Source organism: Leishmania infantum, chromosome 21 (assembly GCF_000002875.2).
Source record: "Leishmania infantum JPCM5 genome chromosome 21".
Classification (NCBI taxonomy): domain Eukaryota; phylum Euglenozoa; class Kinetoplastea; order Trypanosomatida; family Trypanosomatidae; genus Leishmania; species Leishmania infantum.
The window spans coordinates 495,409-514,912 of record NC_009405.2 but is presented as its reverse complement, the minus strand read 5'-3'; the positions used below and the strand labels follow the sequence as shown (position 1 = coordinate 514,912).

Sequence of the window (19,504 nt, the reverse complement as noted above, 5' to 3'; positions counted from 1 at the left end):
GCAAGAGAGAACGAAACGCGCAGGTAAAAAACAGAACGAGAGGGAGGAAGGCAGTCATGGATGCGAGAGAAGTGTCGGAGGGCGAAAGGCGGAGGAGGACGGACGCCGCCGAGCGAGGTGGCACAATACTGCATGGCCGGATGCTCTTGATGTAGCGGCTCAGCCGAAGACGACGACGGAAAGCAACAAAACAAAAAATGGTAGAAAAGAAAGAGAGAATGCGGCCCGCCTACACACACGCGCGCACACAAGGGCCATACGTATGCCTTTGTGCGCCTGTGTGTGTGCCTCCGTGCGCCATCTACCCGTTGTGGGGGCCGCTGCTGATGGTCTTGGCCGTGGTGTTGGTGGTGCCTTCTGCACGTGTTTCTCCGTATGGACCGTTGTGTGCGTGTGTGTGCCCCTCTCTCTCCTCTCTTCTCCATGGTTTAGTGTGCACACATGTGCCGACTGACGAGCGCACGGGCTGGTGTACGAGCGAAAGAGAAAGGTGTCTTCAGCGAGGGATAGCGGGCGGAGGTGGGGAAGGGCGGCGACAGCGGCGGCGGGATACAGAACTATGGCGCTGGGGGGGGGGGGGTCTGCCTCCAGCGTGGCGATTGGCGGCAGTGAACACGAAGTGAAGAAGCAGAGGAGAACTGATTGCACCGCGCATGCTACGCCAGCGACCATATCTCCCCCTTCCTCATAGCGCTGCCAACTACGCTATTCGCAGCGTTTTGTAGGCAGACCATACCGGTGTGGCCTCCCTCCCTCCCATCCCTTCATCAGCCATCCATCCATTCATCCATCCACGCATCCCCCGCCGCCCACCTGAAACGGACCCCAAAGCGCGTCGCCTCTCTTCTGTGTGTGTGTGTGCTAATGATGATGTACATGTGCTTGTATGTTTTTTATATTTTTTTGTTCTCACCCTTCTTCCTTCTCCCGCTGGCTTCGCGCCCCCCCCCTCCACCCTGATGATGCCAGTCACCTCAATGCGTGATATCGCAGGGTCCAGTACCACCGCATCCCCCTCACCTCCCCCACTCCCGACTCTCTGCGTGTGTGAGGGAGGAAGACCAGCAGCCCCCCCCCCCCAAGCCTTCCCAATGCCAAACCACTCGTGTTGGTGGCAGGGTCGTGGAAGGCGTTGCGCTGGAGCCACCTGCGACAGTGAACAGTTTTGTACCGTCCATGTGATAGGCATAGTGTCAACCTGATTCGAGCGTATCTCGCCCGGCCCTCACACTGCCTACTGGCTGTGGAAGCCTGAGTGCTGCTGCGAGGGGTATGCCCCAGGTGGTCGCCGGTATAGTGGGGGAGCGTCTGTGACGCAACCTAAGAAATGGCGAGGGGCTATGGGTAGAGGTCGAGGCAGAGGCTGTGCTCCGATGACTGCGTCGGCGCCTTGCTGGACTGGCGTGTGTCGACGGCTGCCATGGCCCCACGCGAGGTGGGGTCTGTGTGGCAGGGCCAAGTGGTGTGAAGCTCACGTTCTGTTATATGGCGGCAACATGTACCCACGTGGTAGGTAAGGTATATATACACGTGTATACACCCTTGCGTGCCGCTCTCCCACTGTCTGCTCGACTCTGTCGCGGCCGGCCTGTGTCTCTCTGCACAGTGGGTGAGGTATTCGCTTCCTTCACCTCTTTCTTTGTGCTTGTCTTTGATTGTAGCTTTCCTTTTTCGCCCTCACTCCGCCCCCTTTTCCGGACCCACGCCGTCCCGCTTGTGTCTGCACGTGCGTGTGTGCGTGGGGGGGGGGGGGTATGTGTGATGATGTGCTGAGGAGTGCGTGTCGCATATCTGTGCCTGTCCTTCTCCTGATGTATATGTGTTTCATGTAGCGAACCGTGGGGCTCTTCTTGTTGTGGGCTTGCGCGTTGCCTCGAGCATGTGCCTCAGGGCACACGCACCTGCTTCCACGCACTACCAAGTGAACCAGCCATCACACATACACACACACACATGTCCGCACATGCGGGGCAACAAGCACTTCCTGCAAGCAAGCGCTGACACGCCGGATAGGAAAAATAGAAAAGGGGGCACGCCAAGGTCGAGCAAACTATCCCTATGGTGAACAAAAAAGGATGAGGAACACTTGAGCGCGCGCGCCACGCTCGTCAATGGGCAGTCCCTCCGCTCTGCCTTGAAGTCCCCGCATAGCGCAGAAGAAGACAACGTGGTCGAGTCAGGCAAGTATGGAAGGGGCGCATGATGCGGCGTTGGGCTTGTGTGATGGGTGAGAAGCAATCAACACAGGGCCATACGTCTGTGTGGGGGTGGGTGTACGACTGCTCCTTCGCCCCTCCCCTTCCCTACTCTGCAGTCCGTCGTTGATGCTATCTCTACAACGGTTCGTCCCTTTCCTCACCCTCTCCCGAGTTTGGTTTCTCCCTCCTTCTCCACAGTGTGCATCCGTCTGTGTATACCGTTGTCTCCTGCTTGTATCATCACCCCCTCCCCTCTTAGGCATCGCATCCTTGCGCGCACACACGCACACACAAACACACGTTTTGGGCGCCGGCACCTCGACGTCTTCACGCGTCTCCTTACGTGGCTTTGCAGATCAGCTCACTCACGTGTGCGCTCGTCGGTACTTGTGTGTGTGTGGTGGACAGACTGTTCCAGCGGAGTCTCGTCCTCTTCCACAGCAGCGCCCCTCGCCCGCGCTGCGCCTGACGTTGCTTACCCATCGAAGCAGGACTGCACATCCCCTGCCTGAGCAACGTCTGTGTGTGTGTGTGTTTGCCGGGAGGCCTTTCCCGTTGACCTTCCATATCCCTCATCACATATAGAGTCGTATATATGTATATGTGTGTATGCATAGCCGCAGCGCCCATCTCCTCTCCCGACTCTCCCCCCCAAAAAAAAAACACACGCAGGCCCTCCCATTCCTTCTAACGCAGTTGCCTGTCGAAGCCATCTCTTCACGCATCCACAACCTCAACGCCTCCTATTATTCCGCAAGGCCCTTCTCCACGGCTTCTCCCCCCCCTCTTCTGGTGTCCAGTCCGTTTTCCTTCTCCCACGTGAGACCCTCCACCTCGATCTGGGCGTGTGCGCGCGCCTTGCCAGCGTGTCTTCGCGCTTGTATTTCTCTCTTCCGTCTCGAGCACGCGCATACAAGAAGAAGGAAGCCGCTTCAGCACCAGCACTCAGTCGCAAAACCCTTTAGCCGACCATGATCTACCGCTCCACTCCCCGGGCGGAGTCGCCGTCGCACCAGCAGCTGTACAAGGCGCACACAGAGTCCACCCCGCGCTGCACAAGCTCCGTGACCCCGACGCGCAACAGCTTTTCCCTCTCCATGATTCCACGCGCGCAGTCGCCGCACAGCAGCAGCCGTTTGATGTCGACCTCTGCAAACGGCGTGCGCTCGAAGAGCAGGCGTTTGGAAGACACGGTATACGTAGCAGATGTGAACCCCACGTACTCTGTGGCCGCAGCGGTGCGCTGCATCGCCCCTGTGAACGACCGCGTCATGTGGACAGCCGAGTACAGCGGAACGCTCTGCATTCGTTCTTTACCCAAGGGCACCCCACTGAAGGAGCTGCCGGGCCGCGAGGGCTCCTACTGCATCTCCCTCCTGTACCTCCCGAGCGAGGATGTGGTGTGGGCTGGGTTCCAGGACGGCTACCTGCACGTGTACAGCGCCAAGAACACGGACCTGCTCAAGGAGATGATGGCGCACGGCGGCGGATTGAACTGCATGATCGAGGTCGAGGGATCCGTCTTTACAGGGGGTGGAAACTGGAAGTTGTGCCAGTGGGACCCGACCGATTGTAACGCCCAGCTCCAGCGCAGTCTGCACGGCCACAGCGGCGGCGTTCGCTGCCTTGTCCTGTACAACGGACCCACAGGTGCCGTCATCTTCTCCGGTAGTGACGACGGCACAGTGCGAGCGTGGGACCCGTACGAGTCGCTGCCTGGCCAGGAGAACACCGAGGCCAACATCCACACCTTCACCGGGCACAGCCGCGCCGTGCTGGCGTTGGCGGTCGTGCCGCACGCGAGCCAGCTGTGGTCCGCCGGCGAGGACTTGACGCTGCGAGTGTGGGACATGCGCTCGCTTTCGTGTCTCGCGGTCTGCCGAGGCAACCACACCGCACCGATCTCGAACTTGATGGTGGTCGAGTCGCGCGTTTGGTCGGCCGACAAGCACGGCCACATTCTGATTTGGGACATTGCAACACGGTCGCTGCTGCAGGACCTTTCGGAACGCGTGCCGTACTACGGCCTCGAGAAGGGTATGGTGCTCGCCATGCAGAAAGTGCAGCCAACCACGGCGTACAAGGTGTGGACGGCCTCCTCCAACGGTGTTTTGCAGTGCTGGAACGCCGAGACGGTGCCGATCATCTTCGACGACGTGCCCGTCTTCGGTAGCGTCTTCAAAGCCCCCAGCGCAGGGCCGGCAGCGCCGCAGGTCATTACCGCTGGCATCGGGCGCAGCGCATCAGCAACACCGGCCGTCGGTACTTCTGCGGACGTTGTGTGCAGTTCGGCTGTGACCTTGGCGTCCTCAAACAATTACAGAGACACGCTCAGCAGCAGCCACAGCAAGGACAACTTACCCGTATCGGCCCCCACCACGCAGGTGCAGGAGTACATTCGCAGCCTGCAGGACGAGTTGGAGGCGACGAAGCGAGACGCGAAGCTCAACTACGAGAAATACCGCATGGAAGCTCAGTGCGAGATCGAGACGCAGCAGCTGCTTGCGCAGGAGAACGATCGCCTGCGTGGCCTCGTCCAAGAGCTCGAGAAGCGTGCCGGTGAGCCTCCAGAGGGGTTGGACGCGCCGGTGCAGGTGCCGCAGGGCGCTGCCTCCCATCACATGATGGAGGAGGAGGTGGCGCGTCTCCAAAGCGTGCTCATCGATACGCAGCGTCAGCTGGACGAAGCTCTGGAGCGGCAGCTTGAGCTCGAGGCCGAGCTCGACCGGTACAAGCCTGCGTCGTCGTCTCTGCACATGTCGAGCATGGCCATCTCACCGAAGAGCGCCGCGCCAGACCCGTACCGGCAGTTTATGCGCCAGGACGGAATGGCCAAGCTGCCAAGCACAGTCGACGACGCGTGCAGCGACAGCCACTTCAGCTCTGTCTCACCCAGCGGGCCAGTGAACACCAGCACGAACCCGCTCAATGCGTTTCTCTTCATGTCCTGCCAAGACGACGGAGAGAGCGCAAGCCACGCCGGCGTGCCGGTGGAGCACACCCGCCTCTCTCGCCGCTTCAAAGGCGGCAACTGGTCATACATCATGGAGGAGAAGCCGCATGAGCTGCGCAGCACCTTCATCGCAGACTTCTGTGCGGGCGTCGGTGTAGCACCGACGCAGCTGGAGCGGGTGGACCTGAGCCTCGGCAGCCTTGTCGCTGAGGTCGAGGTGGTGCATCCAGCGAACGTGCCATCGGCGGAACTAGAGCGGCGCATGCAGACCTACCGCTTCCCTGCCCTCATGCGTCTCCACACAGACGCCTTCACGGCAGCCAAGACGCCCGCGGACACCGCAGTTGCCACAATCAACGACCTTCAGCGGCAACTAGCGATGGCGCAGGAGCAGCGCCGTGTACAGCCATCGCCGGAGCCGCAGCAGCCCAGCAGCAACGACAACAGTTGCCACAGCGAAGGTAGGATCAGCGCCTCGGAGTGGCAGCGGCTGAAGGACCAGAACAACACCCTCCGTGACACCCTGCAGCGTCAGATTAAGCTCATCAACGACCTCAAGAACGAGTCTGCGGAGAAGGATGTTAAGCTGGCCGATGCGCGTGCGCATCTGCAAGACGCGGAGAAGAGACTGCAGGAGGCCCAGGAACAGCAGCAGGACAGAACACCAAGAGCGTCACGGCAGCGTGCTCTCAACTCGACCGGGGCCTACACAGAGAATTACGGCCGCGATCCACCGCACGTCGATGGAACGGCTCGCAAGGAGGCCTCAGAGTTTGAGCGGATGGGAGAGCTGGTTGCGGTGCCTCTGGCGCAGGAGATGGTTGCCGCCGCGGGGCGGGCACGATTGCCCCCAACAGCGGTCGGCGCCGGCGATGACGACGATCATGAGGCTCTCAAGAGGTACCTGCATGAGCAGCTCAAGCCGATGGTATCGCGCCTGAAGCGCGAGCAGGGTGAACTGCAGCTGGACAACGGAAATATGAAGAAAAGGATTGAGGAGCTGACTGCGCAGGTGCAGCAGCAGCAGAAGCAGCTGGAGTCCGAGCGTCAGAAGAAGGCGCCCGTGTCACCGGTGGTTGCCAGCGAAGCCTCAGACGAGGAGGTGCAGAAACTCCGCGAGGATCACGAAGCGCTGAACAACTATCTGCATGAGCAGCTGAAGCCGACGATCTCGCGTCTGAAGCGCGAGAAGGGTGAACTGCAGCTAGACCTGTCGCGCTCCCGGGAGGACTTGCAGAGGGCGTGCGACATGTACGACGGGGCCGCCGCCGCGCTGGAGGAGGAGCACGTGCGAGAGGAGAAGATGGGCGAGGCGATGGAGGCGCTGCGGAAAGCTTTGGAAGCGGAGCAGTTGAAGAACCAGACGTCGAGGGAAGAGGCCGCAGCCGCGGCTGCCTCGAACGACAGCCACGCCGCGAGCTCTGCAACCTGTCAGGGCTTTGAGATACTTACCGGGCGGCCTACGCAGCCGACGCAGCTGCGCAGCTGTGGCGGCTCCGCTGAGCCGCGCAAAGAGGACGCCGAGAAGGACCCTCTCGATAAGCTCGTGGCGCTTAACCTAGACCTCTCTGTCCGTCTGGCAGATGCGGAGACGGTCATTGCGCAGCTGCAAAACTCGCTGGCCTGCTCCTCCAGCCAGATGGCTGAGCAGCGCGATGAGACGCGGCGGCTGCTGAGCAAGATCCAGCAATATCAGCAGAGCGGGACGCGGTCACCCAACTCGAGCGGGGCGGGTCGGTGCTCCAGTATCGATAACGTTGTGAGCAGCGCGTCACCCTCCAAATCGCCGTCGCAGAACCGCCAGTGACGACAGCGGTTGTGTGGGTGTTCGCGGGAACCCCTTGCCCTGGAGCCTCTGTGCGGTGCCGGAATCCTCTCTCCTCCTCGTCTGTGGGTGGGTGTGTGTGTGTGTCGGGCGCGGCGGCTTTTCTTGTGTCTTTTTGCATCTTCTTTAGGGTGCGCGCTGGCGCGGTATCTCCTCTTCCTCGTGAACTGCCGTCATGTGCACCTGTAACTCGCATACGTCTCCGTCAGGTATCCACCGGTTGTCGGCTTCCCCCGTTGGCGTGTATGGCCTTCGGTGTGCTTCTGCTGTTCTGCGAGTTACCGTTGATGTTGCCTATTCCCCCTCCTCCATCTTCTCGGTCACTGATCCGCCACCTGCGTCCTTTCTGTTTTCTTGCGTACGTGTACGTGCGTATGTATCTGCATACAAATCACCAACACCCACCCACCCTCACCACCCGACACACATCTGCAGGAACCTCATCTTCGTCTGCTTCTTCCTTCTTCCCTCACCGTTTCTCTGTGTTCGCCACCACCACTCCAGCTGCACTTGTCATCATCATAGACCGCGTTGCTTTTTTTTTGTTTTGCTTTTTTTTTCGTTGCGTCCACCCCCTTCCCGCCCTTCTGCTCCCCTGCCCCGCCCTCTCGCTCCCGTACTGTGTGGCTATCCTCCGCGCTCCTGGCCTTCTCTCGTCCCCGCTCTTCCGCCTTCAGGGTCGTCAAGAGTGTCTTGTGTCTCCGGTGACCACACGTGTGGGGTGTGCCGGATGCCGTCCGCGCGGATGGTAGCGGTACCGAGCACGGCTGCGTTTGAGGAAAACTTCGACGACGGAAAGAGCACGAGCGACAACGCAAACGCCCCGCCGCAGACGAAAGCGAAAGGCCGGGAGGGAGAGGAAGGTTCTGTGCGGATCTGTACAACTGCGGCGGTGTCGGCGGCGCAACTCGACCGCTGGCACGTTTGTGTGTGTGTGTGTGTGTGTGTGTGTGTATTCTGCATGTTCCTCTTCTGTCTTTTTTTTTGTGGTCGTTTCCTTGTAGAGACGTGTAACACACGCCTGCGCCACCATCGGCAAGTACGAACAACATGTGCAACAACGCAAGCCAAGTCAAGCGGCGGGGCAGAAAGACGGGTGTGGATCGTACCACGGCGCCTACACAGGACGCAAAGAGGGCCGAGGTCATGGCATATGGGTAGGCTGGTGGTAGTGGTGGAGGTGAGGTGTACTGTAGAAGCGGCCGTACGCGGAGAGTGGAACATCAGTGTCGTTATCAGCCATCTTCTATATTCCCTCGCATCTCTCCTGTTCTCCGCCCACATCTTTCTCAGCGGGCGGCACTGTTGCTCGACGGCACCTTTTTACTGGTAGTGATGCTGTACGTGCACACTTCGCACGGTGTGTGTGTTGTTCATCGCTCTTCCGCGAACTTCTCATGTCCAACCCATCCGCGCTGCCTCCCCCTCCCCCTCCGGCTTCCACCTTTCTCTCTTACCCTGATGCGCACGCACTCTTCTTGAGGAGCGTCGAAGCTCTCCGTTCACCACCGGACCTACAACGCACACGCAGGCACAATCCCAAGCACATCTACCCCCATCAGCATCGTTCTTAGTATTCTGGACAAGAAACCGCCCCCCCCCACACACACACACACCTCCCCTGTCTTCTGCATCCTCTGAGCCCTCGCGTTTGCAGCTCTCGAATTCTCTTGAGGCCTCCCTCCTCTCCGTCTCCGCCCTTTGCCGACCACGAACCACGGCCACCGCGAACCCGCTCCCTGTGTTGCCCTTCGCGGCGAACTGCGTTGTTGCTTATTTGGGGAGGCGTAGGGTAGCGGTTCGCTTTTTCGTGCGTTCTTGTTCGCTTGAAGAAACGCACGTGCAGGTCAAGGCACGCGCCCGCTGATACGTACATGCCTGCCTTTGAGAGGGCATTCAAGTATTCCGTTGTTTCCCAAGAAGACCAATCAGCCGTTGGTACGGCCGTCGGCGCAGATGAGGACCCCAGGACAGCCGGTGCCTCGCAAGTCGTGCGGCGGTAAGCGGAAGAGCGCGTCATCCGTGCGGCACAGCAACGCCAACGGCGTCGACGACGCTCCAGCCAACATGTGCACCCTCTCGCACCGCAGCGCGCTAACCATCTGCGATTCCGTCAGCGTCTCGAGACGCTTCGGGGGCCAGTCGCGCTGCTCGGCGGTGGCCGTAGATGGCACGGCATGGACAGGAGAGACGGACGGCACCATCGCGATTCGCCTTGTACCCAGCGGGATGGAGGTGCGCCGCATTGCGCCCATCGGCCGCGCCGCGGTGCTCGTCATGCAGAACGTCAGCGGCAACATGTGGGCCGGCTACTCCGATGGCGCCATCCGCGTCTTCGACCACGTGACCCAGAAAGTACTGCGTCAGTCAACGCAGCACACGGCTGCTGTGTACGCGATGTGCGCCGCGGACGGCTATGTGTTCACTGGTGGCGCGGACGGGAAGGTGTACCAGTGGATGGCGGAAGATCTGCACTACAGCCACATGTACTACGGCCACCGCAACGCGGTGCGCAGCTTGACGACGTACACGGATCAGAAAAGCCGCTGCCGCTACGTTGTGTCTGGCAGCGACGATGGAACAGTCAAGGTGTGGGAGGCGACGGTGGCGAAAACGAGCGGCACCCCAAGGAAGGATGGCGGCTGCGTCTCCACGCTAGATGGGCAGGGCCGCTGTGTGTTGAGCATTCTGGTGTTGGAGGACACGGCGGAGCTGTGGGCCGGTAGCGAGGACTCAGCGATCCGCGTGTGGGACCTTTCCTCAATGACCGTCACCACCGTTATCACCGGCCATCGAGCGCCGGTCGTGACTCTGCTTAAGGTGGGGGATACCGTGTGGTCTGGTAGCAAGGACGGCGCCATCACCATCACGAATCGCTTCTCCAAGGATATTGTCCACCAGGCCTCGCAGCCGCCTGCGAGACGCAGTGCCGCCGCCGGGGGAAAGAGATCGAGCGTGTCGATCCTGCCCGTCACTCGCACCGTTGTGTACGAGGTGTGGGTCACGGCGGTGGATGGGTCGTGGCAGTGCTGGAACTTTACGGTGCCTGAAGGCGTGAAGTCGTGCATCGAAGAAGCGGACGTCTTGAAAGGTGGGCGCTGCCCCTCGCACAGCCGGCCGCAGCGCCTGTCGCGCGTGAACCAGTGCCGCAGCCGCAACGTACGCAGCGGCTCTGTCAGCGCGTACAGTGAAAACGGCTCGGACTCCGCGAGTGCGCGGGCGCACAGCAGCGACGAGAAGCTGCGTGCGAGCGTCGCGCAGACACGGCGCACGGTGGCAGTTCTGCTGGCAGGTTCAAAGGTGCACCACGGCCTTGGCGCGCACAACGGCAACGGCTTCGCGCACCGAAGCGAGGCTGTTAGCGTGGGCATCGTGGACGACGACGATACTCCTCTCGATATCGTGGCTGAGTCTATCCGAAACGATCACACGGCCGAGACGAAGAGAGAAGTTCAGCTCAAGCAGGCAGCGCTTGCAAAGGAAAGGAGGAAGAGCGCCGAGCTGCGCGCGGCGCTGGAGATGATGTGCAAGGACCCGGTGGCCATCGCCGAGGAGGGTGCAGAGAAGGTTTTCAGACGGACGGATTCGCTCGTCATCGCCGACGCGCAAGCCGAGACGATCGCGATGGAGCGCCAGAGCGGCATGCTGGGCAGTCCGACGACGGAGAAGTTGGTCTGGGTGTCCTCGCAACTAGAGCTAGTGAAAGCGCAGAACGAGGCCATGGCGGCGGCTATGACCGAGTTCAAGAAGGCGCCTGTCTAGGTGACGGCGAGAAGGGCGTGAAAAGGGATTTGCGCCCCCTCACCCCGCGCGTTGGTGTGCAAATTGTGTGCGCGAGTTCCGTCGCCCAGCCAGAAGCTAGCGGCGCCACCTTGCCACCCCACCCTTGCACCACCCCACTAAACACACGCACACGTGGGCATGTGTATGGTTCATTGTCACAAAGATGGCTAAGACAGTGGCGAGAAGGAAAAAAAAGGAGAGGGAAGGGGCGGTACATTACTGCTGTTCTTCGGTGGTTCCGCACACGCACACTCCACCACTCCCTCCACCCCTTCTCGTGCCGCTCCTCGCATAGCATTTTTTGCTTTTTCTTATTCTTTTTCGTTGTCTTCTTGCGTTTCCTGCCTTATCGCTTACGTCTCCTCCTCCTTCGCTCGCCATGTTTCTCTCCGTCATCGACTGCTCGGCGCGCACGCGCGCGTCTTTGTGCGCATCTGTGTGAGTTTCGTTTAACGAGTGTGCTGCCTCGCGTGCACGCGGCGCCAAAGGCATGAGGAAGAGGCCCGGGAGAAGATGGGTCCTCGTCGGTCGTTTGAATCATTGCCTGCTCGCACGCTCGTTCTTGTTGTCTTCTCGTCTTGACACCTGCTCTGCTGCGTGTGTGTTGGGGGAGGGGAAGGGGGGTATTCATCTGTCCTCTTCTCGCTGCTCCCCATCGCTTGCACAGGTGGAGGTATCGAGGGGATACCCATCCAGTGCCGATGTGCGTCGGCATCGCTTCTCCTCGAGGCAGCAACGACACCAACCATACGAGGAGGAGGAGGGAAGTCACGTGGTGGCGCATATTGCCCCCATCATTGATGTCGTGGGCTTTACTCTCTTCCCTCATTTCTTTCGTGCGCACACATACATACACGCGCACAGATCGAGGTAGATAGATGCGTCCTCACGACGCGCCCCCTCCCCGTAAGCGAGTACATGAGGGAGGGCCGTTATGACACGTTCCTCTCTGCTGCATCTCTCTTTCTATCTGTGTGTATGAGCGTGCGTGTCTCCGGGTGCGTCTACACCCCTTGCGCGCGCACAAGCTCTGACTCTCCCTCCCCTCCTCCACTTCCTTTTCCCATTTTTCGTCTGATACCGTTGCATTCGCCTTTTATTTGAATAACAGCCACACTCTTGTCTGTGGCTCTTCTCCATATCCCTCGCGTTCTCGTGTATGTGTGTGTGTGTGTGTGTGTGGATATCTAATAGTCGTGTTTCTCTCCTGTCTGTCGGTGCGTGCTTGTCGCTGCTGCCGCCGCTGCCGCTGGGTGTGTGATAATTTTTTTTTTCGAACCGCTTGCGTGCTTAGGGGCGCAGGCGGGCGGCTGTGCAGCCCGCGGCGGAAGGTTAAGAAAGCACCACCGGCAAGTACAGAGAGAGGAGATAACAATGAACAACACACTCTTCTTATGTCACCACCACCATCACACCCTCCCTTCCAGTGACGCACACGCACAGATACCGTCTTCCACCCTCTCCTTACCTCCCCATTCCATCCCCCCCCCTGCTCTTCGCCTCCTTTGCTTGTTGTTTCGCTACATTGTTTCCTTCTCTCTGTCTGCGTGTCGGAGTCTTACGGCGCAGCTCTTCCGCAGCGTCTCCCTCCCACCCTCCCTCCTCTCTTTTTCGCGTGTCAGCGTGCGTGTCTGTCTGTGTGGGTGCGTGCACGTATGCATTTTTCTGTTTTAGGTTCTATACGGGTAACTCATCTCCCCTCCCCTCCCCGTCCGCCTCAAACGACAGGCGAAGTGCTTACGCGCGCCCACGCGAGAGAGCCATCTCGGATGGCTGAGTTGTGGCTTTTGTATGCGTCCTTCTTGTGTGTGCGTGTGTGTGTGTGTGTGTGGATATTTGATATATTTGGCTTATGTAGATGGGCTCTGTTTGTGCCTGTCTGTTTCTTCTCCCTCTTCTTCTGCAGTGCTCGAGTTCGCGCGACCCTCTTCCCCTTTCTCGTTGTCTTTCTCGTCCTCTACGGTGGTGCCGCCCTGACCATCATGTGCTCCTTCTGTCCATCGGCTGCGTATCGGCCATGTGCGTCCAAGGACGTGCAGCGTGCCATCATTTTCTTCGCCATTACCTTCCATCTCTCAATCTCGATTTCTTCGCTTACCTTTACTATTCGCGCTGCCCTTTCTCGTATCACGCTCTCTCACGTCGCGCCTATCAGGTGCGCTGCACTGGCGCACAGCGCGCCGCCTTCCATACGCCCCCACCCGTTTCTTTTGCTCCCCAGCGGGCTTGAACCGCTCGAAAAAAAAAAGAAGGAACACAGCGCGAGAAAGATGGCAGGCAGCGATGGTAGTGGTGGTGATCGGTTGGTCGGATGGTCGGAAGCTTCTGTCGTGAACAGCAAGACGACAACAGCGGCAGTTGGCCCCTGGCGAGAGGGGCGGGAGGAACCTCCCTGGATGTTTGTGCACGTCTGGGTCATACTGGCACACAAAACAAAAAGGCATATACGCATCACGGCTGTCCCTGTGTGTGTGTGATGCCAAGCGTCACGGCACACAAGTCCTGAACTCCCGGGGCCACGGCGTCCCCATGTGAGCCGCTTCAGCGAGGCGCGCAAGCGAACTCCTATGCACAGCGAGCGCCCACACGCATGCGCGTAGCGGTGGCCAGTGTGGCCAGGCTCAGGGTGATGCATGTTTCCGCCTTGAACCTTTCTCTTCACATCAACCCATCGTCTCTCCCTCAACGGCTCATCTTTTTTTTTTTCTATTTTTTGGACGGAGGGGATCGTTGTCGCCTGGGCGCACGAAAACATCATCGCCCTGCTCGGAATCGCCGCTTTCTCTCTCCGTTTTCTGTGTGCCTCCTGATATCAGGAAGGGGAGGACCTGCACGAGCGCGCATCCCCCTGCTCCCCGCACGGTCTGTTCTGCACCGGTATTCAAGAGCCATTCGCCCGCATCCACGTGCGCGCTAAAGCGCTCGCTGCTGCGAGAAGGCGGACTGGGTGGCCGCTTCACTGCCTTGAAAAGGTGTGTCCGCTCCTCGGGCGTGAGATGGTTCTTCTCGTTCCCTCGTTCTCCAGTGCCGCTTGTTTACGTGTCTTGTTCCTTTTGTGTGGCGAGGAGGTCGTTGCTCCCTCTGGATCATCGCGTCGGCGGTTCTTTCCACTTTTTTGCTTACGTTTCCATCCCTTAGACTCAACTGTGCGGTGTGCCTTCCACACATTCATATACACCTGTACCTCTCTGCCTCTTAGAGCTGCTTTCTTCTTTGTTTTACTCTCTGTCTCTGGTGGTGTTTGTACGTCTGCGCGCACTCATACGTCATCACGCTCATCCGCCCTTCCCCTCCCCTCCTTCAGAGTTTTTGCCGTTGTTGACGGGAGAGTCTCGTTTCGCCGCCATCCCGTCCCATCCCCTCCCGCCCGACCCCCATTACCAGCAGAGACCTCTTCTGTAAACTAGAGCCCCCCCCTCTCCCACAAACACTCACACCTACGGCACTGCACGCGGCTTACTGCGTGACCGCGTTGATGGAAAACCGCAAGCTGAAGCGCTATGATTCAGCCCCGCTGCCAAGTGGCTCCTCCTCGGCGGCCAAGGCGGCAGCGGCGCAAGCTTCGAATATTCCTCGTCCTCACGCGGCGCAGCTCGGATCCCCGTGTACACCACCCAGTGCACCACAGCCAAGCCATGCCGCTGCGTCTGCGCCAGAGCGGTCCGCGTCGTACGAGAAGCAACTCGAGCACTACTACAAGTGTATGGAAGAGGACAATCAGACCCTCATGAAGTTCTACGAGGCGCACACCTCCGACATTGCGGCGCTACGGGTCTTGACGCAGGAGCGCAAGTACAAGGACATCGTCTTCGCAGCCATGGAAGCAAAGACGGCTTCGACGGACGCCTTCTTGAAGGAACTCATAGACCTCACCGGCACTGGCCGCGGCTTACGCGTCCGCAGGGACGCGAATAGTGTGAAATGTTCTGCGGCAAAGTCGTCAGCTGCGCTGACGTCAGCGCCTGTCGTCACGATGGATGAGGTGCGCGACGCTGTGCAGAGGCAGCGGCACGCTCTCGAGGCGGCGCGGCGGAACGAAGAGAAGCAGACGCTGGTGATCCGGGCATTAGAGGAAGAAGTTGCGTCGTTGAAGCTCAAGGGCAGGTCCACCTCGGCGCGCTCGCTGGCGCAGAAGCGCGGGTCGACGAAACCGGATGACGTCACCGCCGACGAGGACTGCTGTCTGCCTGGCACGGCGAAGGAGCTGCGTGATGCGCAGCGCAGGATTCGCGGGCTGGAGCGTCAGCTAAGCAGCGCCATGTGTGATGCCAAGGATGCTGCGGCTGCCGTGGCAAGCCTGCAGCAGCAGTGCACGGTTCACCTGCAGTCGCTGCAGTGCCGCGACGGCGAACTTACCGCAATGCGGAGCGTTCTGGACTCCAAGGAACAGCTGATCACGGCGCTCGAAGAAGAGGTTCGCAAGCAACGTAGTGCCGCAGAGGCGCAGCAGAAGCAACAGCAGCGCACATCGCAGCCCGGCGCCCCCTACGCTCGCACCAACTCCGCGCCCGCCGCAACTCACCACAACCGCAGCGGTGACGAGGCGAGCAGTGACCGCCTTATCGTGACTCACCACTACCGCCTGTTCGGCGGGCAGACCTTCGTGGACGGCAACAGCTTCTCGCCGAAAACCTTCAAGGACGCCTTCCTGCGCTCCGTCTCCACGCTGCTGCAAGTTCCATATGGCTACCTCACGAGTGTCGAGGTGCGCACCCACTCTGAGGCGGTCAGCGTGGAGTTCGACGTCCGCCACTCAGCGCGCATCAAAGAAGACGAGATCGACTTCTTCCTGCTCAGCCACGACTACCCGGAGCTGACTAGGTTTCTGGACAAGGCGAAGGCCGAGCTGGCGACTCGAAAGCCACTCGACCGCAACGCCGTGCGTGTGAAGGAGCTGGAGGCGGCACTGGCGGAGAGGGCGGACGAGGTGGACCACCTGCGCCGCACCATCCGCTCTCTCGAAGCCTCGCTCGACCGCCGCGACTCCGACCGCGCGGTGCTGGACACAGATGTGGACGCCGCACTGCGCGAGACCGAAATGACTGTGAAGGAGGTGTACGAGGCGCTGCAGGCGACGCAGCAGGAGGCGCAGGGGTTGCAGAAGGCGCTCACCACGCAGTCCGCGCAGCTGCGCCTGTCGGAGCGGGCGAAGGCGGCCGCGACGGCCGCAGCGGAGAAGCTCAAGACGGAGCTGGCGACCCTTCAGGAACAGCTCGCCACAGCGCAAGCATCCGTCGAGCAGGCGCGGGAAGAAGCAGTGCAGAAGGCACTGCAGCGCCACACGGATGAGAAGGCGGAGCTGCTGATGAGTACTTTCCGCCTCGACGTGGCGCTGCCCACTGCCTTGGCACAGCGCACTGCGAATCGCTTGCTGGAAGAAGCGCAGCAGGCTCGCGTGCTGCAAGCGCTACTTCTCTGCCATGCCGCACGGACTGCCGGGGCCGTGCCGGTGGCGGTCAAGAAGTGCTCGTTAGGCGACGGCGCGACGACGATGGCGGCCGCCGTGGCGCTGGCCTTCTACGCGAGCAAAAAGAACGCCGAAGCTGTCGAGGCGGAGATCGCCAAGAAGCTTAGCGAAGACTCCGGCAGCGCGGTTCTCGAATATTTGCGAATGTGCAGCGATTCATGCAAGCGGGAGGCCGCGATCTTGGCGGACGCGCAGCGAGCCGTCAGCGAGGCAGAGCAGCGCGCTGCAGCCGCCATCGCCGCCATGCAAGGCGAGACGCAGCAGGCGCAGAACACGCAGCGTGCTGTAACGGCAAGGCAGCTGCAGGAGATTCACGCGCGATTGAGCAGCGTGCTGCCGGGCGGCTCTGCGGAAGCAAAAAGCGTCTTAGAACGCATTGAGCAGCTCGTGTCGCGCCTGACCGAGGCTGAGTCGACGGCGCGCTGCCTCGAGGAGGAGAGCCGCCGTGCAACACAGCGCTTGGCGGAGGCGCAGCAGGAGCGCGAACAGTTGCAGCAGACGCTGAGTGACCTGACGGCACGCTGCACTGAGATGCAAGTCGCCAAGGAGCAGCTCGCCGTACGTGCGGCCAGAGCAGAAAGCCAGCTTCGCAATCAGCAGCTGAGCGCAGGGGAGTCGGAAGGCGTTCTAGTCAAAAAGGTGAAGCTCCTCGAGGAGGCCCTGCGCGCAAAGACAGCAGCCGCAGACTCCGAGAAAGATCGCATGTTGGAGGAGCACAGGGCGGCGGCGACACTGGCGGAGGGTCAGCTGGCGGAGGTTGAGGAGGCGCTGGCCATCAAGGAGGCGGCACTAGCGCAGCTGCAGTCGAAGACCGCGTCTCCTGGCTCCGGTGCCGCAGCCAGTGCGTCCACCGAGGAGGCCGCTCTGCGTGAGGCGCTGCGGCTCGCAAAGCAAGAGCGCGCAGCTCTGGCGCGCCAGGTGAGGGAGATGGACACGGACATGAACGACTTGTCGAACATCCAAGCCTCCATGCAGCGCGAGCTTGAAGTGGCGCAGCAGGAGCTGCGAGCCAAGAAACACGACTTCGATCTTCTGGTGAAGCAGCTGATCCGGATGGAGGAAAGGGAGAAGAAGTGGGCCTCCGAACATTCCGCCTCACCGAAGAAGCAAGACGAAGACGCCGAGCTTGACGACGTGGCCCGGGAGTCCCTCGTCGTCTTGACAAACAGCAACGCGACCCTCCAGCAGTGCCTGCACCGCCTGCACTCCGCCCTCACCTCCATGGGAATGGAGGTGAGCCTCGCGTCGAGCAACGCCGCTGATAGCGCGGGTACCGTGGCGGGGGCGGCACACGGACGTGGCGGCGAAAAGGACAGCGGCACAGTCGGTGATGAGATCACTGGAGTGCGACGCAGCGGGCATCGCAAGAGCGCCCTCGGAGCCACAGTCTCACGCGCCGCCATCGATCACCAGAAGTTGTCGGCGCAAGTAGCAGACTTGCTGCTGCCGGTGCTAGAGGTGCTGAAGATCTCCGCGTCGTCGAGGACCGCGAGCGGCGGCTGTCGCCCTCGCGGGGCCGCCGCTGCAGCGGCGACGGCGCCAGCTGACGCAGCAACGACGCACTTGGCAGTAGCCACGCAGAGGCGAATTGTGAAGCATTCACCGAGCAGTGCACCGTTATTTCGCACGGCGTCCACCCCGGCGGCGATCGGAGCTGAAAACATTGGCCATCCCTTCAATGGTAGCTTCACCATTGTGCGGGACGCCGCCATCGCCTCGAACGGCAACACACCGAAGCGAGGCACGGCAAGCGATGCGGCAGTGAGCGCGGCGGTCACCGGATCAGGTGGAAAGGCGTCCATGGTAGACGAGGCGCCGCGCCTGGACTTCCACCGACAGGCGAGCCTGCGCACCTACATCCGTAGCAACACGGCCACCTCAGCGCCCATGAACGCCGGTGGTACTGCATTGCCGCCAGCTTCTGCAGCTGCCGCTGCCGCTGCTACGACCGACAGCTCTGCATCGTCCGGCGCTGGCGTCAACAGCAGCGGAGCCGCCACTCGAGTCAGCGGAGATGAGCGAAAAGAGGAGAAGGGCAAGGAACGCCTGCCACGCGGTGCGAGCGGCGGCGGGGGAGCAGCAGCTGCGGGTGGCGCCTCCGACAACGCATCGCTGGCGAGCGCGCAGGTCAGTACGTGCCGCAATGCGGCACCGACGGCCATCGCTAAGGCGAACCTGCTGCGCCGCATGAACACTACTGCCACTACCACTACCAGCGGTGGGCGGGGCAGTGGCTCAGCTATGGGGACCAGCCTTGGGCGCACAGCATGTGGCTATCGCCGTGTGCCGACGGTGACAGACTCGAGTGGATCCTCCGCGTCTCTGACGAGGCGAGCCCGTCCCACGCACATGTGACACGAATGCGCAGCGTGTTCAAAGTCGTTTTGAAGCAGAGAGCGAAACGCCGTGGTTAGATTCTGTGAGCATCCTCTACCTCTCTCTCTCCAGCCCCCCCCCCCACCCTACTCTTCACCACCACCATCGTCTCACCCCTCAGGGGATCTTGCATGTGGGTAAGATTGTGTGTGTCTGCCTCTCTGTCTGTGCTCAGCCTGTGCCGACTCGCCGGTCTCCCCTGCTCTCTTCTTTTGTCGTCTGACGTGGATACTTTCTTCGTAGATCTCGCATCGACGTCCTCGCCGCCCTCCCTTCCTTTTCCTTCTGCATGTGTGTGTGTGTGTGTGTGTTGCCGCGTGCAACGGCCTGGGGAGACAAGGCGGTGTAGAGAGCGGAGAAAAGGGCAAGAGGGGAGGAGGCTGGCCGCGCACGCGGCCGCGGCGACGCGTTGCCTTTTTCTTAACCTTGTGTGCATGTCCCCCACTCTCTTTGTACTCGTGCGCTCGTCTTCGTGTGCTCCCATGAAAATGGAAACCGAAGCACCGCTCATGCAAACAGCACCGACACACGCACGCGGCGTCGCCGCCTGCGTGTTTCGAGGTGAAGAGGGGTGTCTTGCGTGTTGCAGACGTTCCTGCGACAGCGAACCCTTCAGATCCTCATCAGCGTGGTTCGGTGCAGCTGTCACCCTTACAGGAAAGGATCGGCACCCTCCACTATGAGTGTGCCCCCGCTCCCCCCACCCGCCCACCCTCATCTCTATCTCCGTCCTTCTCGTTCCGCCTCCACACACACACACACGCGCCTGTCACGAAACTGGGCCACCTCAACGCTCCCATCGGCATGAGGTGTCTTTATCTGTGCCGCCCATCTACTTTCTCTTTGCCGCTGCTGCTTCTTGATTTTCCGCCTCTCTTCCTCCCCCCCCCCTACCCACTCAA

The 19,504-nt window shown here is 60.8% G+C and overlaps 3 protein-coding genes across 3 annotated transcripts; all 3 read left to right on the top strand.

Moving 5' to 3' along the window:
• Positions 1-3,169: 3,169 nt before the first annotated feature.
• Positions 3,170-6,958, top strand: LINJ_21_1480 (conserved hypothetical protein; the record flags this gene model as incomplete). The annotated part of the gene is made up of 1 exon (XM_001465375.1): positions 3,170-6,958. The coding sequence occupies one exon, from the start codon at positions 3,170-3,172 to the stop codon at positions 6,956-6,958; it is 3,789 nt and encodes a 1,262-aa protein (XP_001465412.1).
• A 1,974-nt stretch (positions 6,959-8,932) lies between these two features.
• On the top strand, positions 8,933-10,738 carry LINJ_21_1470 (conserved hypothetical protein; the record flags this gene model as incomplete). Its single annotated transcript, XM_001465374.1, has 1 exon — positions 8,933-10,738. The coding sequence occupies one exon, from the start codon at positions 8,933-8,935 to the stop codon at positions 10,736-10,738; it is 1,806 nt and encodes a 601-aa protein (XP_001465411.1).
• A 3,724-nt stretch (positions 10,739-14,462) lies between these two features.
• Positions 14,463-18,581, top strand: LINJ_21_1460 (conserved hypothetical protein; the record flags this gene model as incomplete). The annotated part of the gene is made up of 1 exon (XM_001465373.1): positions 14,463-18,581. The coding sequence occupies one exon, from the start codon at positions 14,463-14,465 to the stop codon at positions 18,579-18,581; it is 4,119 nt and encodes a 1,372-aa protein (XP_001465410.1).
• Positions 18,582-19,504: the final 923 nt, after the last annotated feature.